Consider the following 22,510-nt stretch of genomic DNA (forward strand, 5'->3'; position numbering starts at 1 on the left):
TGCCCAGAGTTCTCCCAGCAGATGAGGGTTCCAGGCAGAGAAGCTGCTCCTGCCGGTCCCAGCGTGATTCCAGGGGTGCAGATGGGGTGAAACAGCTCTCAGGGCCATTGCTAGGCAGATGCAAATGCCTGGGGAGCTGCAAAGGCAAAATCGAAGGTGCAACTGAAACTTAAGAAACCACCGGGATTTCTCAGCAGCTGAGCGAGGGTTTTCTGAAACAATTTTGGACTCCGATTTACGCACGCAGATCTTTCTTCGGACAAGCTGTAAGTGGACTTGGCCAGGTGGGTCGGGTTGTGTGGGAGCAGCCATCCTTGCACCAGCCCCCCAAACCCACTCTCCCACTCATAAAACTTAATCAAGACTGACATCTTTAGGGCCCCACAAAGAACAGCAGGAGCACGGGCAGTGAGCTGCCAGGGACAGACCGTGACTTTATTCTGTCTTTAAACATAGCAAATGGCATCTTCTCTAATATCACTGCAAAAATACTTTGCCTGGGTAAAATAGTATGTATATACTGTACAAAGACATAAGTTTAATATATCTTCCTATAAGTACATTTATACACATAAACCAGCATAAATTAGAAAAGGGTAAAACGGGTATATAAAATTCTGGTTACATACAAATCTGATTAAATTAGCATTTACATTGTGGTTCTAACATAGTTTGTTAAATATAGCGATGTGCATACAGTACATTGACACCCCACCCAGACACGGATTAAAACAAGGGACTAGCGGGGCCAGGTATTCACTTAAACATACTGTAGGAAAAAGCAGTGGCCCACCTTGGATTTTTTTTTTTTTCTCGTCTTGGGGACTCACAAATCTGTTCTTCGAAATTCCTGGCTTTTCCAAAGCACTTCCCAGCAGCTGTCCTAAGCGCGGATGTTTGCTTCTCATCATGACCTCTTCGCTTTGCCCGGCTGACCTCCACGGCACAAGATTATCTACCAAAATCAAAACAGAACGGCCTTACTTTTCCCAGCAACAGGGTGTGTTTCAAGTTGGTTTTACGCACATGGGAGGAGAAGGGGGAGGGATGTCCTGCAGTGTTTTACTTTCCATTCAAAGGCAGATTTGTGAGCAGTTTATTTATTTACTGTCCCCCTCCCCAAATTTACAGTCTTGGGAACAGGAACCATCTGGCTTGGTGATAAGTGTGTCTTGCCTCTAGCTGGCATTGGGCTGAGCACAACCACTCTTGCAGGAGTTCAATTACTGGGGGTGAAGTCCGTTTGCCTGGCTAAGTCCTCCTAAAAAGTTCAGCTCCTGGCATGGCGGGAGGGGAAGGGTGCGTGCCGTGCATCACCGTGTCTCTCCAGGCTCTCCAGATGGTGCCCGGAGTTAAACACCTGCATGTTAGACTGGTTTAGGTGAGGAGAAGCCTAGCCTAAGTATCAGAAAAACCTTTGAGTGAAAGAGTAAAGAAGGCGCATAGAAGAATAGGCAGCAGCGAGGACCCTGAACCACTTCACATCAGCTGCTCGTGCCACGGGACGAGGCTGGAGACCCTGGGGTAAGATGTGCCTCTGCGGACACTAACCGTGAGCCAAGGCACAGCTCTCCCCTTTATCAGCTCCAGCCTTGCTAGACGTGACCTGCGTCTCCCAGCATTTCGGATGCGATTCCCACAGCCCCAGCTGCAGGAGCGTCTGTGTCAGCTCCTCCTCCTGGGAGCCGTCTCTCCATGGGCTTCAGAACCATCGCTTGCCCAGTTCCGAAGCACAAAACGTTGGCCCTGGATTGCATGTTTCCCAAAGGACCTCAGATAATGTACTGATAAGCTGGGCTTAATCCTGCAAGCCCCAGCTGCCCAAAATGCCTGTCTGAGCTACCAGGGCAGGAGCTGCTGTGTGGAAGAAGAGGCCAGTCAGGGTCTGCCAAACTTGCTCATCCCCCGTGAAACACGATTATTAGTAGAGCTTCACTGCAAAATCTATGGCCTTTCCTCTGCTAACAGCCAGCTGTTAAAAAAAAAAAAAAAAAAAATCACTTAAAAATCATTAGTGTCGCATATCCGCGCAACAGAACGAGTGAAACACCATCCAGCAGACAGTGAGGAGGAACTTGGGCAAATACCGGTCCCATGGAGCCGAAGATTCATCTGCAACCCGGTTGCTTGTATTAAGATCCGTGGTTTGGAGCAGCGGGGATGTGTGTGGACCCCATGCACACATTTCTCCCCCCTGCAGACAGCAGCGCTGCCAGGGCGGGGATGTCGAGCTGTTGAGGGAGGCCGTGGTGCACGGGCTGCTGGAGCTCCTGCTCCTGCTTGTCCTTCCAGGGAGCAGGCAGGAGTGGGAGCTGCAGCAAGGAGGAGTTTTCGTTCTGCCCTATGCACCCTGTAACCAACACTGCAGGCAGGAGCCACAGGCAGCAGCATCCTTTGGCAGCACAGGCAGGCTGCCCCAACAGTTTTGGAGGTAGCCAAAAATCAATGTGGAAGGATGTTTTTTAAAGACTACCTGTGTATCGGTGAGGGGAAGCTGTCTTTGAAGAGCTGACTGCTGTATGCAATCTAGCCTGACTTAATGAAATGGCTCTCCCGATAAAGTCTTCACATCAACTCTGGCCCCGAAGATGACAAGCTTCAGCATGCAGCCAAATGCAGGACGGATCACGTATGCCTGCAAAAGCATCGAGCAATCTCCTGGAAGAAATCACCTTTCCTACCGAATCCCAGAAGTTTTAAGAAGATCCCCTGGTTGCATTCCTCAGGTCCACACAGGCCATCTTGCTTGCTGAATCCTGTAGGATTTCTTTTGTCAAGCCTCACAGCACTACCCCAAAACTGTTCTGACCATGCCTTGTGTGGGGAGAGCCACTATGGTGGCTCCCAAAAGTGAAGCTGGCCAAGCAGTGCCCTGCCTGACCCGAAGCACACACCAACAGCTCCAAACACTGCTGGATACCTCACCGACACCAATAAACCCACAGAAAAGCGGCAGCTGCTCAGGCAGGTAACCAGAAAACAGCCGTAATCGCCGCAATCGTTTACAGCCAGAGCTGGGTTTGCTCTTCCCATCCCACAAAGCCTTCTGACCACGCAGAGCAAGGGCGACGCAGCCTCCTCCCAGCACGTCTCCAGCACGGCACCACCTCCTCACCTGAGGCTTTAGCCCGCTGTCCATCTCAATAACACCCGCGTCCTTTCTGCGTAAGATCAACAGCAGACCTGAAAGCACTTAATCCACCCCATCAATGCAAGCAAGAGACGTAACTGAACTTGTTTAACCTCTTGACGCAGGATCCTTCAGCAGTCCTGGCACAATCAGTAGCAACATCCACATTCGCTCTTGTTGAGGCCATTTTTTATGAACCCTCCTTGGGCTTCTCTTCTCTTCTCTGATCTGTCCCTCCTTCTGTTTAATGAACAGGCAGTTTTTGACAGTCAGCAACAGATTTTATGTTAGACTGAAGCTGCTTTTCCTCGCTCTTAACAGCTGAGCCTCTGAAGTCTTGCTTGAGGTCAAGGGAAGGCAAGATGTTTCAAAATGGAGAGGAACTGCTGGGTCTGAGCACTGCTGTTTCTCCAAAAGTATGTCTAAGTTCAAAGCCATACTCGTGGCGTGGGCTGTGGGTGAATATTCCATTTTGTCACAAGTTTTGAGGTTTTTAAAGGTCTTTTTGTTGCACACTGGAAAACAAACAAAACCCTTCCCATGTTTCCGCAAAGCAGAATGCTGTCAAAACATTTTTGTTGGATAAGGTCAGGTTTTCTCTCCCTCCTTCTCCGCACAGAAGTGACCGATGCTTGAAACCCCCCTTGAATGCGTCACTCAGACCGAACATCTCAGTGCTGAGAAAACAGCGAAGTTCAGTGAAATTCAGAGCATCAAAACATCCCGACCAACTCTCTGTACGCACTAACGCAGCAGGAGCCAGCGCCGCACTAGCTGGTAGACCAGATGCAAAACACATTACTGTCAGCAACGGAGGGGCAAAACCGACGTCCTAGCTGCAGAGACTTTATCTGGAAGCTCCAATTGCTAAGCCACCTTATCAGGGAGTATTTTTGGAAAGCGCCTTCCCTCCCACACCACCTCCTCCCTAACGTTACACATGTTAAGTTGCTCTGTCAGGTTAATTACAGCACAGGATTTTGACAGATCAAAGTTCATTTAATAAAGCGCCTGCTGTTGTACAGCAGGGGTTTGGGGCTGCTTTTATACGGCATAGTCCCAGCAGGAAGGCTTATTCAGGAGCAGCGTGATTCCTGCTTGCTGGCATTTGCTTGTCCCCAAACCACATGTTCAAGAGCAGGTTCATCAGAAGGAAGCAAAGGATTTCTCTCTGGCCCTGCTGCTCCTTCCAGGGGCCTGGGCCACCAGCTTCTCCGCGGCCACACGACTTTGACCAGAGGAGGGACATTTTAAATATCCTTCTTGGGTAACGGAGTCAGACAACTAGAAAACTCTTGTTCTCGGTTTGCAGCAGGTTATGTTACAGGTAACAGAAGAGAATTGGTCTAAGGTTTATGCAACTTGAGTTGGATTTAGGCAGTGTTGTTTCAAAGGGAGTCATGAGCTAGTCATCTTTTATCGAAATAACACTTTGCATCAGTTAATAGGAATATGCCTCACAGAGGTCAGCCTCAGCATATGGAACAAATCCTGGGATCCCGATAAAAGTTTTTACTTCCTCCCTTTCAGGCAAAACTCCAACAGCAGGATATGTAAAAACTGAGTAAGGGATTCAAAACTCTGCCAAGTCTACAACTTGAAATCCATTACAATATTCTGCTGTATTAATGCATTACTATTACGAAGACACCGCTGATTACAACCAGATCATAGCACAGTACCAACATCTGTCCATTTAGGGGTTAGATACTTAACATAATAAATGCGTGTGTAATAGGAAGAGGAGCAGGAGAGACACTGCCAGGCTTAAGTTAGATTTTAAAAAGCCAGCATCTTCTTCCAACAGTAACTGAGAAAGTGCCACATAAAAATCATAAAATGGTTTAAAACTGTTATACCTTTCATCTTTGTACATGGAAAAGGAGTTTTCTTTTCAGTTAGCTTGGAAATGAAGAGACTGGTGAGGTTCAGGTATGTGCCAGTTGCATTCTGTAAACTAATACAACTGACTATAAATGCAACAGGGAGTATTACATTTTTATTTCTATGTGATGGTATTGTTCAAGTTAAAGCTATTCCTGGTAATGCTAGAAATCTGCGCAAGGCACAAAGGTCAGATCTGGATCTGAACGTCATGCTGCATCTGCACTTCATTCAAATAGTTTGTTCAGATCCATCTCACATTACTAGGTTTGATCCTCTTTGCCCCATCCCTAGCTGCCATTTAGTGGGGGTGTACTTTTCCTGGCACTGTCCCTGTAACTTAATTAGTTATTTTAGGCTTCACAGTGAGCTGGGACAAGGTGGGGGCAACAGTATCTCTTCTGTAAGAGGTTAATACTTTCTTCTTAGCATGAGGGCTGAACTGCAGTTTTAGGGGTCCCGAATGCTCACAGGAGGAAACTCATTCTCGTCATCAAGACACACTGGTCCAGTTGCAAACTCATGCTCTGGGATAACCTCTCCTCGCAGGGCACCACCGTCCTCTGAATAACCTGTCCAAGTAAAAATACAAAATGTTACAGATGAATGGATAGAAGGAGGCTGGAAACAAACAGCGGAGGCACTATGTTATCACCTTTTTAGCACAGAGCTGCTTTCTCTGGCTTTTTGGCAGAGCTCTGGGGGACTACGGAAGAGAAAGGTATCTCTGTTGACACTACAGATTAGGGAATGGACTACATGGCTAGCTTCTGTGGCAAAAGCTTTCCTCTTCCCGCCATGAATGTAAGCACCAATTTCAGAATAAGATCTACATCTGTATGTGGACCTTAAGACTCGGGAATATAATGTGATAGTCACCCCAGCCTTCTCCTGCAACAATTTAGTGCTAGCTTCATTAGGGTGAGGTGTAACAGGTTTAGGAGAATCTGTAGTGATCTTGCTACAAAAATAGTGAGATCTGACTTCTACACCCACGGTTTCAACTCCTGGAAACCAGCCTGGCAGCAGCTGCTGTCTGACAAACCGTGAAGTTTGGATGTGGTTACTGCTCTGCCGGTGGGCCTGTTTGTGGTATAGCTCTGCACGAGGAGAAGCGCTGGTAAGGGGTCCCGGGAAGGAGAGCAGAAAATGCCTGGCCTGTTTTTGGGGCAGGGGATGAACCAGGTGAGCTCAAGAGAGTCCTGCTGCCCCAGCCTCCATTGCACAAGTGGTGTTTCTGTTTGAACCCTTGGAAGTTGGGAGACTTTCCACTTTGCCCCAGGTGGCTTTCTTGTTTCTGCCTGAGGAAGGGCAGACAGGATACTTACCCGGCATGGTCGAAGTTGAAGGCACTGTACTTTGTCTGGCTACAGTTGCTGCATAAGATTGAGGTAATGGAGGCCGAAGGTCGTTTTCTGTGTTCTCCTCCATCTTTCCTGAGCCAAGCAGACTAATTGTACAGGAGCAAGAGAGGGGAGAAGAGTTAGTTGGGATCCCAACTGTTCCTCCCCCCAGCACCGGCTAAGACAAGCATATGCATCTACGTCTCCTTGAAGCATCACTGCATCTAGGCACTGCCTGCAGCCCTAACAGCGCTGCAGAGGGGGAGAGCATTGTGCTCTACAAGTAAAGCAGGGGGGGAAGCAGCAGATAGGGAAAGCACTACTTCGGCTAGAGGACAATGCTGGCACAAGAATAGAAGAGAACAGATTGACCACAAAAGCTTTAGGTTACAAAGGCAAACAGTGTTTCTAATCACAGAGGGGGCTCCGAAGGGCTTCCAACAGGAGCGGACTAGATGGGAAAAGCAGCGCTGGCTAGTTTAGGACGGAGTTTGAGCAGAGATATAGTATGATGTAACGTTAACTCATGACCCAAGGGCCCTTTTCAGTCCTCTGATGCTGAGAGGAACCCACATACAAAGCTGGCCCGCCAGCTCTGGACGGCTGCTTCGGGACGGGAGCAGGCGGGCGTCAGCGGTGTCTGAAGGCGGTGGGGCGGCCGGAGCACGCTGGACAGCGCAGCTTTGAAGTACCGTTGTTTTGTGGCTTTTCAAAAAACTGCTGGCATTTTCCTGGCTGTCAGCCACCTCCCAGCTTAGAGCACATGTTACATCGCACCCCACCCCAAAGGCTTCACATCTGGAGCCAAGTAGCCCAGATGTGTGCGGGGGGGGTTACGTGCTTAATCAAACTTGCATACAAACTGAACAGCAGCACGGAAGACTCTGCTGTGGCACTGCCTGCCTGCAGGCATGCATCTGTGCAGGTTTTTGTTTACGGAAGCTCCCAGCGTCGCTCCACACCATCCCATTCCCACAGTCAGCTCTCCAGCACCCACTCACACCTGGAGAAGGTGCTCTGCTCTCTTGCCACTGCGGTGGTCAGCGCTCTGCTGCTGGAGGCGTCTTCAAAGGCATAGCCTGCCCACCTCTGCTGTCTAAGCTGAGATGTCCCACAACTGCCTAGGGATCTGAGATGTCTCTGGTTTCTCCTGCCAGAAGCCCCACATCCCTGCCTGCTGACATGGTTCCCACCCACAACTGTTGGATCAGGCAGCTAAAATCACAAAGTCAGTTCTAACATTCTTGCTCCTACAGCTCTATTTTGTGCTTTCAGGTGAAATTTCCCTTAATTTTTTAAAAGATAAGCCTCTGTGTCAGATGTCTCTGGAGGTATACTTACCTGTGTTTCTTAATTAAGACACACTCCCCTCCATCTTGTGGGTCCAGGTTATAGATATAGAGATGTCCATCTGATGTAGTCACCAACAGTCGAGGCAGCTTCTGAATCCTAAAAAGAAAAGCATCATGAGTCCAAACACACCTGCGCTCGCACACAGATACAGCACGCACCCATGCCACGTGCTCTGCAGGTGCGGGTCCAAGATAAAGGGCCACAGCAATGGTGTTCTGCAGAGATAGTTGCACGGGCTGGCGTGGCAGGGGGGATGCAGACGTCAGTACATACGTGGAGAGGGCACAGATGTTCCTTTGTCCAGAGATGTTCAGGCGGACAGTGGCAAAGGCTCGATCCTGGTTCATCATGCCTGATACCTGAGCAGGGAGGTAGTTGGTAGCAGCCTGGAACATCTTTCCCATGTAACCGCTCCAGGTTGGAGGCTCTTCTGGCCGGCTGAGGGGGTCACAAAGCAGTATCAGTGGTGCTACCGCAATCAGTGTGACAAAACAGACCAGGAACAGACAAAACGATCCTGATCTCAGATACGCGAAGGCTTTCTTTGGAGCACCCGCACACATTGGGCACCAGCCTAGCTGGATACGTGGGAAGGAGGTACGGGACAGTGGCTGCTAATAAACCCAGAGCAGGCCTGGAGAGGGTGACAGCAGGGATGCAGCCTGTAGCTTTTCCAAGGAATGAGTCCCTTGGGACACAAAGCCGAAGAGACAGTTTGCAGCTGGTATTGCTCATGGAAAGCACATGGTAAGGAAATGGAGGCCAGCAGTGTAAAGGCAAACCTTTGAAGCAGAGACACCCTTGGGCCAGGCGGGTTAACCCAGGCTAAACCCCTCACCTGTCAGTGAGATGCTCCAGTTTAAAGATGTGCACGGTCTCCGTGTTGCTGGAAGCACAGAGGAACTGGGAATCCATGCTGAACACTAGAGAGCTGATGTTCACATACCTAGGGCCAAGCAAAGACAGGACTGGTCACTTCATGGCATACCATTCCAGGGGAACTGCTCAGTTTTGCTCACAGAGAAGAGGACAGGGAGGAAGGAGACCCATACACGGTGAGGAGCATCTGCCTGGCTGCTGCCAAGCCTGTGGGCTGACTGACTAGCATTTCCCTAATCCCTCTGCTCAGCAGAGCTGGGGGTAGCCTCGAGCTAGTGACTTAACAGCCAGAGAGGTGGAAATGTCCTTGCTCACAGAGCTGTCTGTGGAGTGAACATCTGTGTTGCCCTTGCTACAGCAGCTAAAGCTTCCAGTACTGCAAAAGCCAGGGAAGCTATCCAAAGCACTGGATAGTGGGATCCATACGGCATCTCCTCCGGCACAGGTTCAGCAGGGCCAGGGTGTCTTGGTCACGGCAGTTTTTGTACTTGCAGAAGAGGGTGTAAAATCACAGGCAGGTCAGGGATGGGGAAGAGGGAAAAGTCGGGAATGGATCTACTGAAAATATTTGAGGGAGCCTGCAGAAGGGCAGCAACAGCCCATTCCCACCATCGAGACTTGGGCTCTGCACAAATGACTTAGTAGCTTCCAAGCACCTCCTTTGAGAGGGCAAGAGTTGGGCTGATAACTTTGGGGACTTCATTATTTCAAGTAAGAAACAAGAAAGGACAGAGTAAATGGACTGAATCTACCTCTGTTCTCTGCAATTGCCCTGTTCTGTGACACACTGAATTGAATCACTAAACTTGCCGGAGGCAGCTGGGCGCAGCATGGCTGTCTGGCACAATGACATTTCTATTTGATACGTTCACTCTTGTTTTCTTTCTGCAAAAGATGCCAAAGCCACCAGGATCTGACGTTGCCCTGTCCCTCTGTTTACATTTTTGCTCCGGGAGCCCTCTGTGTACTTGTCACCGACAGAAGAATGAACTGACCTTTTCATCCCGCGCCGGAATTCATAGAGCTTTTGCCCCCCAGGAATGGAAAATACACGAATGACTGTGCCCTGCAAAAAATGCAAATGGAAAGATCACACAGGAGCAGGGCAAAGAGCGTAAGCCCTTTCTCTGACACACCCAGGAAACTCAGGATGTGTAAAGGCCCCTCCTGTTTGCCAGCCGGAGTCAATCTGAACCCGATACACTGGCCTCTTACAAGTCAGAGTCCTTTTAGTGCCCCTCCTCTGTTAGCCGCATTTAAGAACAGGCAGCTCAGAGGTCCTGATCTCCGTGCTCCAGGCAGCCGATGCACCAGAGCTGGCTGGGACCCCCCCTGCCAGCCCCAGGCAGAGAGCACAGGCAGCAGGGAGGGTGCTCGCAGCAGCGCTCACTCACTTTTTCGGAAGCACTTGCCAGCTTCGAGCCGGTGGAGTTGAAGGCAAGAGCAGCCAGAGGCCCGTCATGGGCAGGAATCGTGCAAGCTGTTTTCTGTAGGGCAGAAGGTAATGTGAGTGCAAAGAGACATGTTGCTCCTTGGACTGTTTAAGGGCAGGGCGTTCCCTACCTCGCACCCTATCCAGGCCTGTCGATACGGATTCATGGGATCGTATCGCACTTAATGGTACCCCTTCAACATCCTCAGAATTTCTTATCTCTGCCCTGCCTTGAGCTCACTCCCCACCTACTACGGCCACTGTGATTACAGAAACCTCATTTCAGGGGCAGAGGTCCTCAGCTCCCCACACCTCCAGGCTGCGGGATCGCAACTGTGCCCTCTCCGAAGCCTGGCATTTCTTTCTGCAGAGACAGAGCTGGCCTCCCTGCAATTCGCTCGGCTGTACAGCAAATCCTGCTGCAGTGACACCACCCTGATGCCTGCGGGGAGCCCAGGCCCTCGCTAGTACCTCTCACAGCAGCAGCGCGTTTTCCCCTTGTGCTCTGCTCCTCCCCTGCTGCAGATCTTCAGCTCCCACTGCACGTACAGAGCGACAGCCTTATGTAATCCAAAGCCCTGGCATAAACAGCAGATAATCATGACCCCGCTTCCAGCCAGGGACAGATTTCCTGAGGGGGCTTTGGACACCTCGCCCTCTCCGTGACTTCGGGTCCGGCATCTCTTCCAGCCCGCGGTGTGACAAAGGAGATGCTCCAGGTCCTGCGCTGTGCCTGGAGCAGCTCCAACCCTCCCTAAGCCACCCTGGACACATCATTCCCATGGGATACGCTGCTGAAGCTCCTATAGGAACCCGCTGTAGGAACCCCTGTGTCAGCCTGGCAGCAGCCCTCGGGCTGCAGGGTCATGGGTCACATTTCCCTTAATATCCCGTACTGGGAGATAGATGTCCTGATCTAAAGAGGCTGTCTGCTTCGCGCGGCATCCAAGCGAGGGGGATGGGGAACGTGCCTCCCCGGGCAATTCCCTTGCAGCCTAGCTCGGTGGAGTGTATTTATTCATCCTTCCCAAAGGCCCTGTTGGCTCTGCTGTGGTTCTGTTTGTTTTTAGTGCCTGCCGGTATCCAAACGGGCAAGCTTCGCACTTACCAAAGTATTTCCGTCGTAAAGCGCTATCTCTCCGCTGGTTGCGCTGCCGGGATAAGCCAAGTAGGAGTTGGCGTGGTTGATCGAGAGAGCGCACAGACCTGGCAAGGCGAGAAGGACGCAGCTGAGGTTGTTGGTGGAGGACGGAAAGCAGAAACGGGGCCACGGACACGGCAGGGGGTTCAGGCTCTGTCTCATTTTGGGGCAGTGTCCTGCACCAGGGCACAGGCCGGCAGTGCACGGGTAATGCCTCGGCCGTGGGGACACCTGCTGGCATGGGACAGTACGGCTCCCTTCTCCCTGCCACCGTCCTCCCCAAACCCCGCTCAGAAGGAGCCCAGGTCCTGCTTTTGGGCACGTTCTTGGCTTCTCCCCCTTAATCGTCTCCTTTGAGAAGGCAAGAATAGGTGCGTGAAACACAGCAAGGGACATCTTGGTCTCAGGGCTAACAGGACTCATGTCCAGGCACGTCTGGGCACCTCCAGATGTGCGCAGGGTGTAGGTGCTGGGTCAGAAGCTCGGATGAGCAGTGCAGCACAGATAACAGCCCCGGCGTGAAGCCTGGCATGTGAAGACTGGCATGGCAAGGCAGTGGCTGTGGGGCCAGGCAGTGTCGTTTCCTTTTTCTCGGAATGGAAAAGGGAAGCAGAGAAAGACAAAGCAAATGCCACAGTTGCGCAGGGAGTTTCCGGCTGACAAGGAACTTGAACCTAGCTAAATTTTAACCACAGAGGGAACTGTCCCCCTAATAGCCATCTGTTTCTACGCCAACATGAGCATAAAGGTTCCCGAATGCCCCTTTCAAAGTGAGGAGTTACAGGATGAGACAGGAATGGATGGATGTGTGTGTGGGGACGTCCATCCGCCTGTCCCCCAGGTGACCTTGGAAAAGAGCATCTCTTCCTGCCTCTCATTTCTGCCGCTGGCTGAGGACCCATCCCGGTGAATCCTGTCACATACAGAAACGGGTCTCACTTGCTTCCTGCGCCACGTCTGCGTGCTCACAGTCCTCCCAAACCCAACTCAAGGCTTCGGCATGACCTGAGCTTCCTGGCCCCCGCCGGGGGGGTCCCACCTAGTCCCACGTGTGGAGGAAGCCGTGGGGTTAAAGGCTGCCAGGGATGCCGCCGTACTCCCCAGACAGGACACCCGCACGCGTGCACGTATATGCGCAGACGCACGCACACATGCCGTGCAACCCGTTGTGTCAGGACACGGCCCTGGCCCAGGCCCAGCAAGCGGGGAAGGATCGGCTGAAGCTCTCGTTTTAGGTCATTGTTTATAACCAAACAAAGAGACCGCAGCGGAGCCAGGAGCTGCAGGATCGGCCAGGGGCCCTAGGGATCCACTCCCTATCAATCACAGGCATTTACATCATGCCAGGGACAGCGCGCACCGGGGAGAAGAGGTGCAGCAGCAGTGAAGTGCAGGCAATTAAAAGTCACCCAAAGAGAGAGGGATAGGAGGAAGGCAAAGATAGCCCAGAGACTTTGCTCGTGATGAGCATCCTGGCTTTTCAGGATGGTCTTCTCCTGGCCCAGGCAGCACAGGGGCATCAGCGCAGCCCTTTCTCTAAGAGGAGGATCTAGGGAACGCTGGAGCTAAACAAAGCAAGCTCTGAGCGGCTGCTGTGAGTCACCCGCTCCCTCTGCTCCGCGCCTGGCTGGGAGAGACAGACGGGAAGCCAGGCCAGGGGAAAACACAGATGCAAGTGTACTGGGCTGACCTCAGGGACGCACAAAGAACAAGGATCACAAGGGACACGGGCAGCCTTTGAAGATGCTCCTCTGCTCTCGGCAGCCCCACAGCCCTGACAAGGCTCGGTGCATGCAGTGGCAGGCTCAGGAGGGAGGAGGCAGGCTGGTGCTGCTCAGGATGGCAGCTCTGGGAATGCCACATCGCAGGAGGCTTCCTCGAGCTGCATGGAAAAAAGCTACTGCATCCAAGAAGCCTGGCCTTGCCCCCAAGCTAGCAGGTCCAGGCACATCTGGGGTTTGTGAGGAGCCATGTGAGTTGGTTTCCAAAGCTGGAGTCATCCCTGAGATGTGCCCTCGTGGCACACATGTCACCATGAGCACCGTGACCTCCTCGGTGCAAATCCTGCCCCTGACATGAGCCACATGAAAAACAACGTGCCTGAGCACACATGAAAAACAACAGGCTCGCCCACCATGGGCATTTTCCTCTCCTGCGTGGAGGAGGCTGGACCGGGAGCCGCGTCCCAGGCAGGAACGGCCAGGGATCTCAGTGCCACCGGCTGTTGGTGGTGCAGCAAATCCTGGTCCTCACTGTCGTGGTGTTACTGTGCCCAGGGCGCACACTTTGCGGGGGTGGCACACTTGCCGTCTGCTCCTACACCGCCCCGGCACAGATCCCTGCTCCAAAAAGGGTTGTGTAAAGAGTGGTGAGGCTGGACTGCTTCGGCCTCCTGGACACCCTGCCCTCGGGGTCAGGCTTGGGACCAAAGCAGATGGTCCAGGGAGAAAGGCAACACGCGTGGCACAGCGCTTGTCACTCAGCTCATTTCAGTGACAGCTGCTACAGTAAAAGGGTTTTAAAAAATTAAGCCGGTATGAAGTCCTGTGATCCGCAGCAGCCTAGTCCTGGCTCGGTGAGCGTTGATTGCTGTTGATCTCAAACCATGACCTGATCATTCGGCCCCATTGCAGAACAGCTTCAGGCCTGGGTACCCCTGCCCTTCCTGCTGCTGCTGGGCTTTCTCGGGAAGGTTTTAAACTTTAATTATATTTGCAGTATTTAGTATGTTTAATCCACATGGAGAGGCCATCTGTTGAGACCTGAAGTAGGTCAGGGGAGCCGCCAGAAGAGCGTCCCTTGAAAGCCCAGAAGTCAGGCGTGAGCACATCAGCAACTTCCCGATCAACCACCCGTGAAACGACGCTGCAGCCTGCGACCGACCGGGATATCACAGCAACGCACGGCAGCGCTGCCGCAGGCACTCGGCCAAGTTTCCCTCTCTGCGGCTAAAAATAGCTCCTCTCCCATGAGCAGGAAAGCCGGATTCACTCTACGCTACACAGAGAGGATCTGTTCTGCAGCCACCTGCCCTGCCCCTTGGGTTTGTAGCATATATGGAATAGTATCAGATGGCAGCCTGGGCTCCTGGGAGCTCCCTGGCAGGGAATTAGTGCTGTGCCTGGCTGCGTTTTCTGCCCTGGGTGATCTTCATAGTGCTAATCACTTTGGGAGCTGACCCCAAGCCCATAAGTAATCACAGGAGCTTTCTACCTTAGCAGAGCAGTGCATTTCCATGGCCAAAAGAGAACCTGGGTTAACCGCAGGACTGCAGGGAGCGCAGAGCCCTGCAGCATGGCATGACGCTGCAGAGCTGACTCATGCCAGCAGCGCGGGGAAGCGGGGCTCCGGACCTGGAGAACGAAAACACCGCGGGACTCTCTGACACAGGGCACGGTGAAGGAAGGGCAGGGAGCCCCAGAGGGAGAATTGCAAGTTGTCCTGTATGTGGAGGGAAACTTGCGGTTCTGGCTTGCCTTACAGCTTTCCGCTTGTGAAAGAGAATAAAGGTACACTGCGGGAAGCTGTGAGCTGCACAGACATCTCGTGTGAGGACAGGAAGGGACCGAACCTGGGAGGTGAAGTCAAACCATGCTGACTGTTTCTGCTCTCCTTTGACACATTTGCCTAGGACAGAGCTGGGTTTTGCTCAGGACAGAGCAAGGTGTCTGCTCTCCTAAGCGTGACTGACTACATCCATTCATTTCTGGCTCCCCAATGCTGAATTAGGATTCACAAGCCACAGGCTGGTTTAAATTCTAACACAAGTGTTGTGGCTCTACAAAGCTCCTGCAGAGCTAATCTCTCCTTTTCACACAGTTTTTCCGTGCTTACCTGTTGTATTTGGAGGCGTATCCATAATAGTCTTCAAAAGCTTCATGTCCTTAATGTTATGGATGTAAATTGACTCCTCCAGGCAAACAACCAGCCTCTGCAAGGACACAAGGGACATGCACAGAACCTCACCAGCATGGGCACGGTGCCTCGGCCTGCTGCTCCCACAGTTCACACACCCAAATCTTCACTGTTAGAAAAACTCAACAGGAATTCTTCACGCACTGAAATGTAACAGAAAGATCATCTCTTCTGCTTCTCCATCCCCTCTCACTGGACAACCTTTGATTTTGTATGACTCTGCTTTTGAGAGCTGCCTGCATCTGGTCTTGCTTTAGAAAGCAGCTAAAACACCATGACTTCTTCTCTGCTACTTCAAGAGCTGATACAGACCCCAGGAACAGTAAGACACATCAGGATTATACGCTACCATGGGCCTTGATTACCATCTATTCCTATCCCAACTTTTCTTTGCAGTTCTGTTGATAGCAAATTACTTTTTGATCATAAAGACCTGGCAGCAGAAAGGCTGCCAATCCTGCTTGTCAGTATGCCAACAGATGGGACTATGTGCCCCTTGCCTTAACTTTTTCCTGATTTGGGAGCGAACATTTAGGCGATGGGCCTCCCACTGCTGCTAAACCTAATGCATCTGTTCAGCAAATTACTCTTTCTTTTCCCATTCTGCATCAGCAGGCAAGACTCTGCTTTATGTGCCCTGCAGAACTGTATAAAAACTGGGCTGGGAAACATTTGTTCAGGGACAGTCACATTTACACCATCTTGGCAGATGGGTAGGGTATTTCCAAGTTCCTGTGCTTGTACCTCCTCTACTGAACTTGTCAGGAACACCCACCCACCCAGCCAAGAGGCAGCTGCTAAGAGAGGAGCTGCCAAGTGATGGGGAGAAAAGGCAGAAAGGAAAAAAGGGAGCCTAATGCTGTAACCTTAGCACTGGGCCACCATCTCTGTGACCACTCTGCTTTGTGTCTCGGCTTGGTCCAGATCTCTGTGTGTTACCATGGAGGCATTTTGCGTAGAGGCTTTTTTTGGGACCAGGCTTTGGATCTGGCTGAAGGGTTGTGCTTTCTAAGTCCAGTGAACACACAGCTCCACCTACGTCAGTGCCAAATGTCCAGAAGCACTGAAAACCTCCCAATAAAAACGTAAGGCCAGGCTCCATCCAGGCCTCTGAAGTTGGAGGACCCAAATCCATGTACAGGAAGCCTCCACCTCTTTAGAAATGAGGCCACTTATTTAGTAACTAAATGTGGAGCTTAGTCAGTAACTTGAAACACCCACATTAGAAAATCTTTGCCTTGCTCCACCATTACTCTCGGATCAAACTCTTTCCCGCTTCTATTCCTGCTAACCACAGCATCTGGGGCTGTGTCAGAGCCATTTTGCATTTCCAGGAAGACTTTGCCTTTTCTACAGTAACAGCCATCAACTTGCTAGCAGAGACCGTCAGAGTAATATTTATACAGCTGATTTCGGCAAAGCCACCATGTGCTTTCCCAGAACTGCAAAACGCGCTGCTATTGATGTACAGGTGAAGGGAGGTTTCCAGATGATGGCAAAGCAGCAGCCAGAGCTGCAGCAAAAGATGCTGGCAGTGACAGGGACAAAATCCAGGAAAGTGATGGGCGTGGGAGGTGAACAGGCGAAGGAGGCCTGGACAAGCTCACCACAAGTTGGAGCGGGCTGGTTCTCTGCCTCCTGCCCTCCATGCAGCTAACGTCAGTGTAAACCCTGCTGAGATGAGGAACGGGTTTTATCCTCACGGTGCACAGAGACGGAGCCTCAGACAAGTTGCCTGGTGCTGTGATTGCTACACAGGGTTCAAGGCACTGCATCTTTACAAAATGTTACTGCTCACCAGTGTTTTTCTTTAGTACTTCAGTTTGACACAAGTCAGGTTAGATAACTGAGTTGTATGTTGAGGACTTAAACGTGCTGGGTATGGACACAGCCAGAAGAACATATCAAACCCCTCCAAAGAGCTCAGGAGGGTTTTGGCAGTGAATGAAAACCCAGGGAGGTTACGGGAGAGCTTCTCATCGGTCCCACAGCACAGCCTTATTTCCCACTTTGAGACAAATCATGATCTACCTTAACACGCTTAAGAGTTATGATGGAGCTTGGAACAAAGAATTCCCACGGATCAACAACAACCGAGGGACTTGCTTGTTTGCACAACGAGGACTTTTTCACAGAGAGATCAAATCAAAACATGCGCCATTTGTTTTGAGACCTGTTCCTGTTTTATTTGCCACTATTTTCCTGTGTTAATGCCTTGTATGGGATTTGGCCTTCTATGGACTTTTAATGAAGTATAGCTTTCATATAGAAGCCCAGGTAAGGGGTTCAAATGTCACAGCGCATGCAGAACCTCAGTGCCACCAGTTTAAATCTTGAACATAGACTGAAACAGTGATTTCTCTTCTATCTACCCAGGCATCTGTAGCATCTTCAAATCTCTCCAGATGTATCTCTGTTACTGCTAGAGGATGAGCTCAGGCCAGGATTTGAACCCAAGCTCATAAAGCAGCCAAGGAACACGGATGCAAGGCTGGGCCTATGCATCATCTTCAGGCAATCTGCAGAGCAGCACACGGGGAAAAGCCTGAACTTATTTTATTCTCACACTAATCTCCTAGAGCTGCTAAGCAGAACCTCCCAGTTTATTTTTATACATATACATCTATCTGCAATTCAAAGGAAGTCCTTATTTTGCCAGCTCCATTGTAAGTTTAAGTGAAAAAAATCAATTTAGGAAAGATTTAATCGTAGTACAGGAACTTCTGGTCAAACACAGCTTTACTGGAAACTCAACCCAGAGTTTCCTTATGGGAGAGCCTTACTGCAGGACTCACTGTTGCTAACTGAGGAGAGCCTGATTATATACAATTACACAGACTGCTTATTTCTTCATTGTAAAATGTCCTCTGCTTCTTATGGCATATACTTTGAAAATAATTATGGACAAAAAGAAAAGATGACTTAAAATCCTCCCAAAGGGCTCAGGGCTGCATGAGGCTATGTTAGTTCAGAGAGTAACACTCTCAAAGCCTTCTTCTAGAGTGGCCTGAATATTTTCTATGCCTTTAAAAATAAAACAAGGCTGCTAGCAGTACTAGAGAAGCAGCCTTTCGCCTCATCCATGGAGTTCAAGTTACTCCTGGGTTTTGTTACCAACTTTGAAGGTCTCATTTGCAACCAAGATGGCAGAGGTGGGCCTGAAGTCAGGATGTAGAATCCAAGGGAGGCAGGAAGATGAAAAGGTGGGTTTTTGGCAGAGCTGCATGCTGAATAGGCAAGAAGGCAGACCACAAAAAGCCTTTGTGTAACTGCTACGAAAACAAGGACTTAGCTTCATTTTACTGAAGCAAATAGTTGCAGCAGATGATATCCTCTGTCGGAAGTCACCAAGGCTGAAGTGGAGCTGGTAGGAGAGGACAGGTACGTATCCCTCCAGTCCCACTTCACAGCCTCCATGCAAACCTACCCAGGCTGCCGCTGCTCTGCTAGGCAGCGGGGTCCCAGCTGGAAAGTCAACACCAGCAAAGAGCTAGAGTGGGACAACTCTGGCTAACCCCTTTCCCCAGCCTCTTACCTGACGATTCAGCCGGATGGACAGTATCTTACTGGAATAGCTATAGTTGCAGATCTCTGTCCCTTTCTTGAAGTGGTAGACATTCATTTGCTGTGGCTTGGCATGACTGACCACAACCACAAGGCTGCTGGAGAACAGACGCTCCACAATGTAAACATCTGGGATTTCATCTGGGCACAGAAGGAAAGCAAGACAAGAGTCTTTAGCTTGGCTTATGATTGGTTTGATTGCAGCAACAAGTAAGACTCAACTCAAGAGGGAATCGGGTTGGAACGCTCAATGCTAAGGTGTTCAACATCTGCTTTTGTTAAAAATTTCTCATACCTGGCACAAAGCATTTAGGTCAGAGCAGGAAGGGGTTAACGAACCTTCCCATGAAGGCAGAATTTAAGCCAGCCCCCTTTGACAGTGCTGTTGTGTCTCTCCTGGGCAGGGCCCTCCAGCTGAAGCTAATCCTTGGGAAGGGGATATAAAAAGTAGGAGCTCACCAAACTTGGTCAGGGATTTTCCTGGAGGGAGTGAACAGGCTAGGGCTTGCTGATGTAAGGAACAAGCTGTGCGTAACTCACTGTTTATTCCGCATGGTGTCTGATTTCTCCCAGCCTCTTTAGGGAAGGCTGACATGTTTAAGCTCTCTCTGTCACTGGGGTTGTGGTCTCTAGAGAGCTCTAGCATGGCTGTGGTGACCAGTGGTGTGGTATGTCTTGCAGAGACCAGGTTTGGGATGACTCCTGTTGTGTTGAGGAGGCACCATTAAAATGGCCCTGGTGGACCTGTACCTAAACCACCAGGGGCCATGAATTCTAGTGTAGGTAGCCCTGAATGGTGCTCAGTGCTGAGGCTGTGCTGCGTTGCAGGTAAAAGGACTGATCCACAGCCATGATGTGGGTCTGCTCATGTCTCAACCCATCACCTTGAGTGTGTCACCAGCAGGAATCTGCTTCCCTTTGGCCTGACTCTGCGGGGCAATCCAAACCCCTAAATACTTTTTAATATAAGTCTATGGCTTGCTGCTATATAGCAGCTCCGTTACCCTGTGAGACAAAGAGGAAAGGAGCCTGGACTTTGCTCCAGATGACGCAGCTATGGCTGGTTGCTGAGGCTCCTTCTATAGCCACTGGATAGAGAGTAGCATATTCCAGCTGTGAGGTGTCTCTTTAGTGCATCTCAGCTGAAACACTTCTGGCCATGGCCTGAACCAGACTAGAGCACATGCTCCATGAGGCCTGACTTGTTTCAGGCTGTTAAGTGCATTACATGCTGATCTGAGTGCAGCTAATAGCTGAAAGCCTGCTGTGAATGACCTTCTCACATGGGAAACCTGTTAAAAACATCTTGCTTGCAAATACCACTTTGGACTAAAAGCCTGCATGTTATCCAGCATCTGTGCTGGGAGTCTGCGATCTCCTGTCTGTGTATCTGAAACATGCTAGTGGTAACTACCTCTGAATGTTGGTTTGCAGGACAAACTGCTGCTGTCAGACTGACAGCAGTGAAAAAGAAGCCAGACTCTAAGCTTGTGGGAGTCCTTCAACTTTGTTAAAGTACTGCTGACTGTTCAGAAGCTTCTCCAGGGCTGTAGCTCTAAAGGCTGCTGTGCAGAGGGCAATAACCAAACCCGTTCCTTTCCTGATATGGATACAGCAGAAACAGATGCCATCTCTGCAACAGCAGTGAGCAGAATCACTCCCTCGAGGCAGACCGAAGTGCAGTGATAACAGGTAAAGCCTGTTGGCCAATATTCCACTGCTGTGAAATAGGAGACTTACTGCTTTCATGGACCTGGTCCAGTTGCTCCACAGAACTTAAGGAGAAAAGCCTGTATCCAGTTGTAGTTCCAATTGCCAGGGAGCTGCAAAGACAAGACAAAAACCTGCTAGTTCAGATCTGAAGGCCTCCAGGTGATAACAAGAGTCCCTGCAGGTAGGGGAAACGGGTAGTTCCTGGTACAGTGATCTGTGAAGGCACAACTTCAGTTTCCACTCTCAACGTAAAGCATATAAAGGAACTAACCCAAGAATCTGGCTTTCTATCTGAGGCTATTGCAGCCTACAGAAGGCAAGTATCCTTGTGAGATGGCAAACTATCATCCATTCCTGTGGTCCTGTGGCTGCCAGAGGAACAAACAGGCATATCTCTACCTGGGAGGCTGCAGAGGGGACATAAAAGGGGGCTGTTTCTGAAGGCAGGAGCTGACACCGAGGGCTGTGGAAGCTTTGCTCTCACTGCTAATGGCAGCGGGCACAGGCATGCAGCGCAAGGCGCAGTCATGCCAAGCGCTGGCTCTGCTCAGTTCCAGATATAGTAAGCAGCAACATCTAGGTCTTAAATCACCAGCCAGCCCAGAATACCAATGCACAGTGTTTGTGCTGGCGGCGGTGGCCAGCAGGTTCACGTCAGCAGCACGTTGCCACCCATCAAAGCACTCTTTGTTTAAAGCAGTGCTGTAAAGGTAACGATGTCTCCAGGTGTGGGACTGGTATCTGTGATTCTTATCTTGTACCCCATAATCTGGGCTGATCTTGGCTACGACTGCCAGACACCGTGTGTGCGGCTCGCTGCTTCGGGATGTTTGTCGTCCCTCTTGGAAATGATTCTTAAATGATGGGCTTTGAAGCAGGTAAACCACAGCTTAGAAACGCTGTAAGGGCGAGAAGCTCCAAGGAAACCATCCGTTGTCTTGAGACGGCGGTGGGGCCGTATTTTGGCACAGGCTGCTCACCCAAAAGCCTGGCCGGAGCCCTGGGCAACTTTGCCGCCTCCAAGGTGGCCACAGCGCGGGTCAGCAGACAAAGCCCTCGGAGAAAACCGCTTCTCTGACCATCCAAAAAAATACTTCCCAAACTGGGGGGGGGGGGGGGGTGTGTTAAATAAACCAGTGATTCCTCTGGATTCACTGCCTCCCTTGGACTCCCAGAGCCCGAACCTGGGGGCACTGGAGGATGTCTAGCGAGAGCCAGGTGCCCCCAAAAAAGGGGGGGCAAGGCCTTGTAGGCCCGGGGGGGGGGGTCTCCCGTGGGGGGGCCAGCCCCGTTTGGGCCGTGGGGAGAAGAGCCTCGCTCAGGGCCCCACGGACCCGGACAAGGGTGGAGGGGGGTGTGTGTGAGGGTGATCCCACGGGGGTCGTCCCTGTGAGGGTAGCCCAGCTCCGACCTGTCGTGCCCCGTGTGTGTGTGGGGGGGGTGTCTGTGGAACCAGCCCCTCCCTAGGCCGTGGAGCCGGGACCGGCCCCGCCCGGCCGCCGTCGCCGCGCCCCCCGCCCCGCTTACGTGCAGTCCTGGTTGTAGGAGAAGCAGCTGAGCGCCGCGGACCCCCCCGGGGCCTCGGCCGCGGCCTCCATGGAGCGGGCGCGGCGGCTCGGCCCGCTCCGGCCGCCTCCCCCGCGGCGGCCCCGGCCCGCTCCGCGGCGCTTGGCGGCGGTCAGGGGCGGTGCCGCCTCTCATTGGTCGGCGCTTGACCGGAGGGGCCGTTCCAACCGCGGATGGACACGAGGATAGGCCTATCGGAGAGGGGAAGGCGGGACGGTGCCGCCTCTGGGTTTAGCGGAGCCGGCTGCTATTGGCTGGCGGTGGGGAACAGCTGTGCGTGGCCACGTGGTGATGTTGTGGTTGCATCAGACGAGCCCGGGCGGCTGCGGTGCGGGAGGGAGGGGGCTGCACATCTGGGGGGGGCTGCACATCTGGGGGGGCTGCACATCTGGGGGGGCTCACCGCTGCCTACAGCGGCTGGGAGGCGACCTGCCGTGGCGGCGCCGGTAGAAGTGGGACACACACACAGAGCAACAAGTGGCTGTTGGGGCGGGGAGGGGTTCAGTGACGTGGAGAAAAGGGGTGATGACGTCGTTGTGTCACCGAGCGGAAAAGCCTCCTCGGCGAAAGAGTGCTTTGGAGGGTCTGGT

General features: G+C 51.6%; 1 protein-coding gene across 4 annotated transcripts; it reads right to left on the bottom strand.

The window, feature by feature from the left end:
• Positions 1-414: 414 nt before the first annotated feature.
• WIPI1 (WD repeat domain, phosphoinositide interacting 1) lies at positions 415-22,040 on the bottom strand. Of its 4 annotated transcripts, XR_011327281.1 has the most exons (15): positions 21,882-22,040; positions 20,382-20,464; positions 18,613-18,782; positions 14,997-15,093; positions 11,130-11,227; positions 9,984-10,076; positions 9,585-9,655; positions 8,549-8,656; positions 7,984-8,148; positions 7,699-7,806; positions 6,343-6,464; positions 3,116-5,586; positions 2,474-2,756; positions 1,552-1,972; positions 415-955 (listed from the first exon to the last, which is right to left on the bottom strand). XR_011327281.1 is itself a non-coding variant. In XM_069799357.1 (13 exons), exons 1-13 carry the CDS (start codon positions 21,950-21,952, stop codon positions 908-910), a joined length of 1,335 nt encoding a protein of 444 aa, XP_069655458.1. In that variant the 5' UTR covers positions 21,953-22,040; the 3' UTR covers positions 415-907. The 4 variants fall into 4 exon arrangements, 1 of the variants encoding a protein (XP_069655458.1); XR_011327280.1 differs by having other exon boundaries at positions 1,552-2,756; XR_011327282.1 differs by lacking the exons at positions 1,552-1,972; positions 2,474-2,756.
• Positions 22,041-22,510: the final 470 nt, after the last annotated feature.

This window comes from Haliaeetus albicilla, chromosome 12, assembly GCF_947461875.1.
Source record: "Haliaeetus albicilla chromosome 12, bHalAlb1.1, whole genome shotgun sequence".
In the NCBI taxonomy this organism is placed as follows: Eukaryota; Metazoa; Chordata; class Aves; order Accipitriformes; family Accipitridae; genus Haliaeetus; species Haliaeetus albicilla.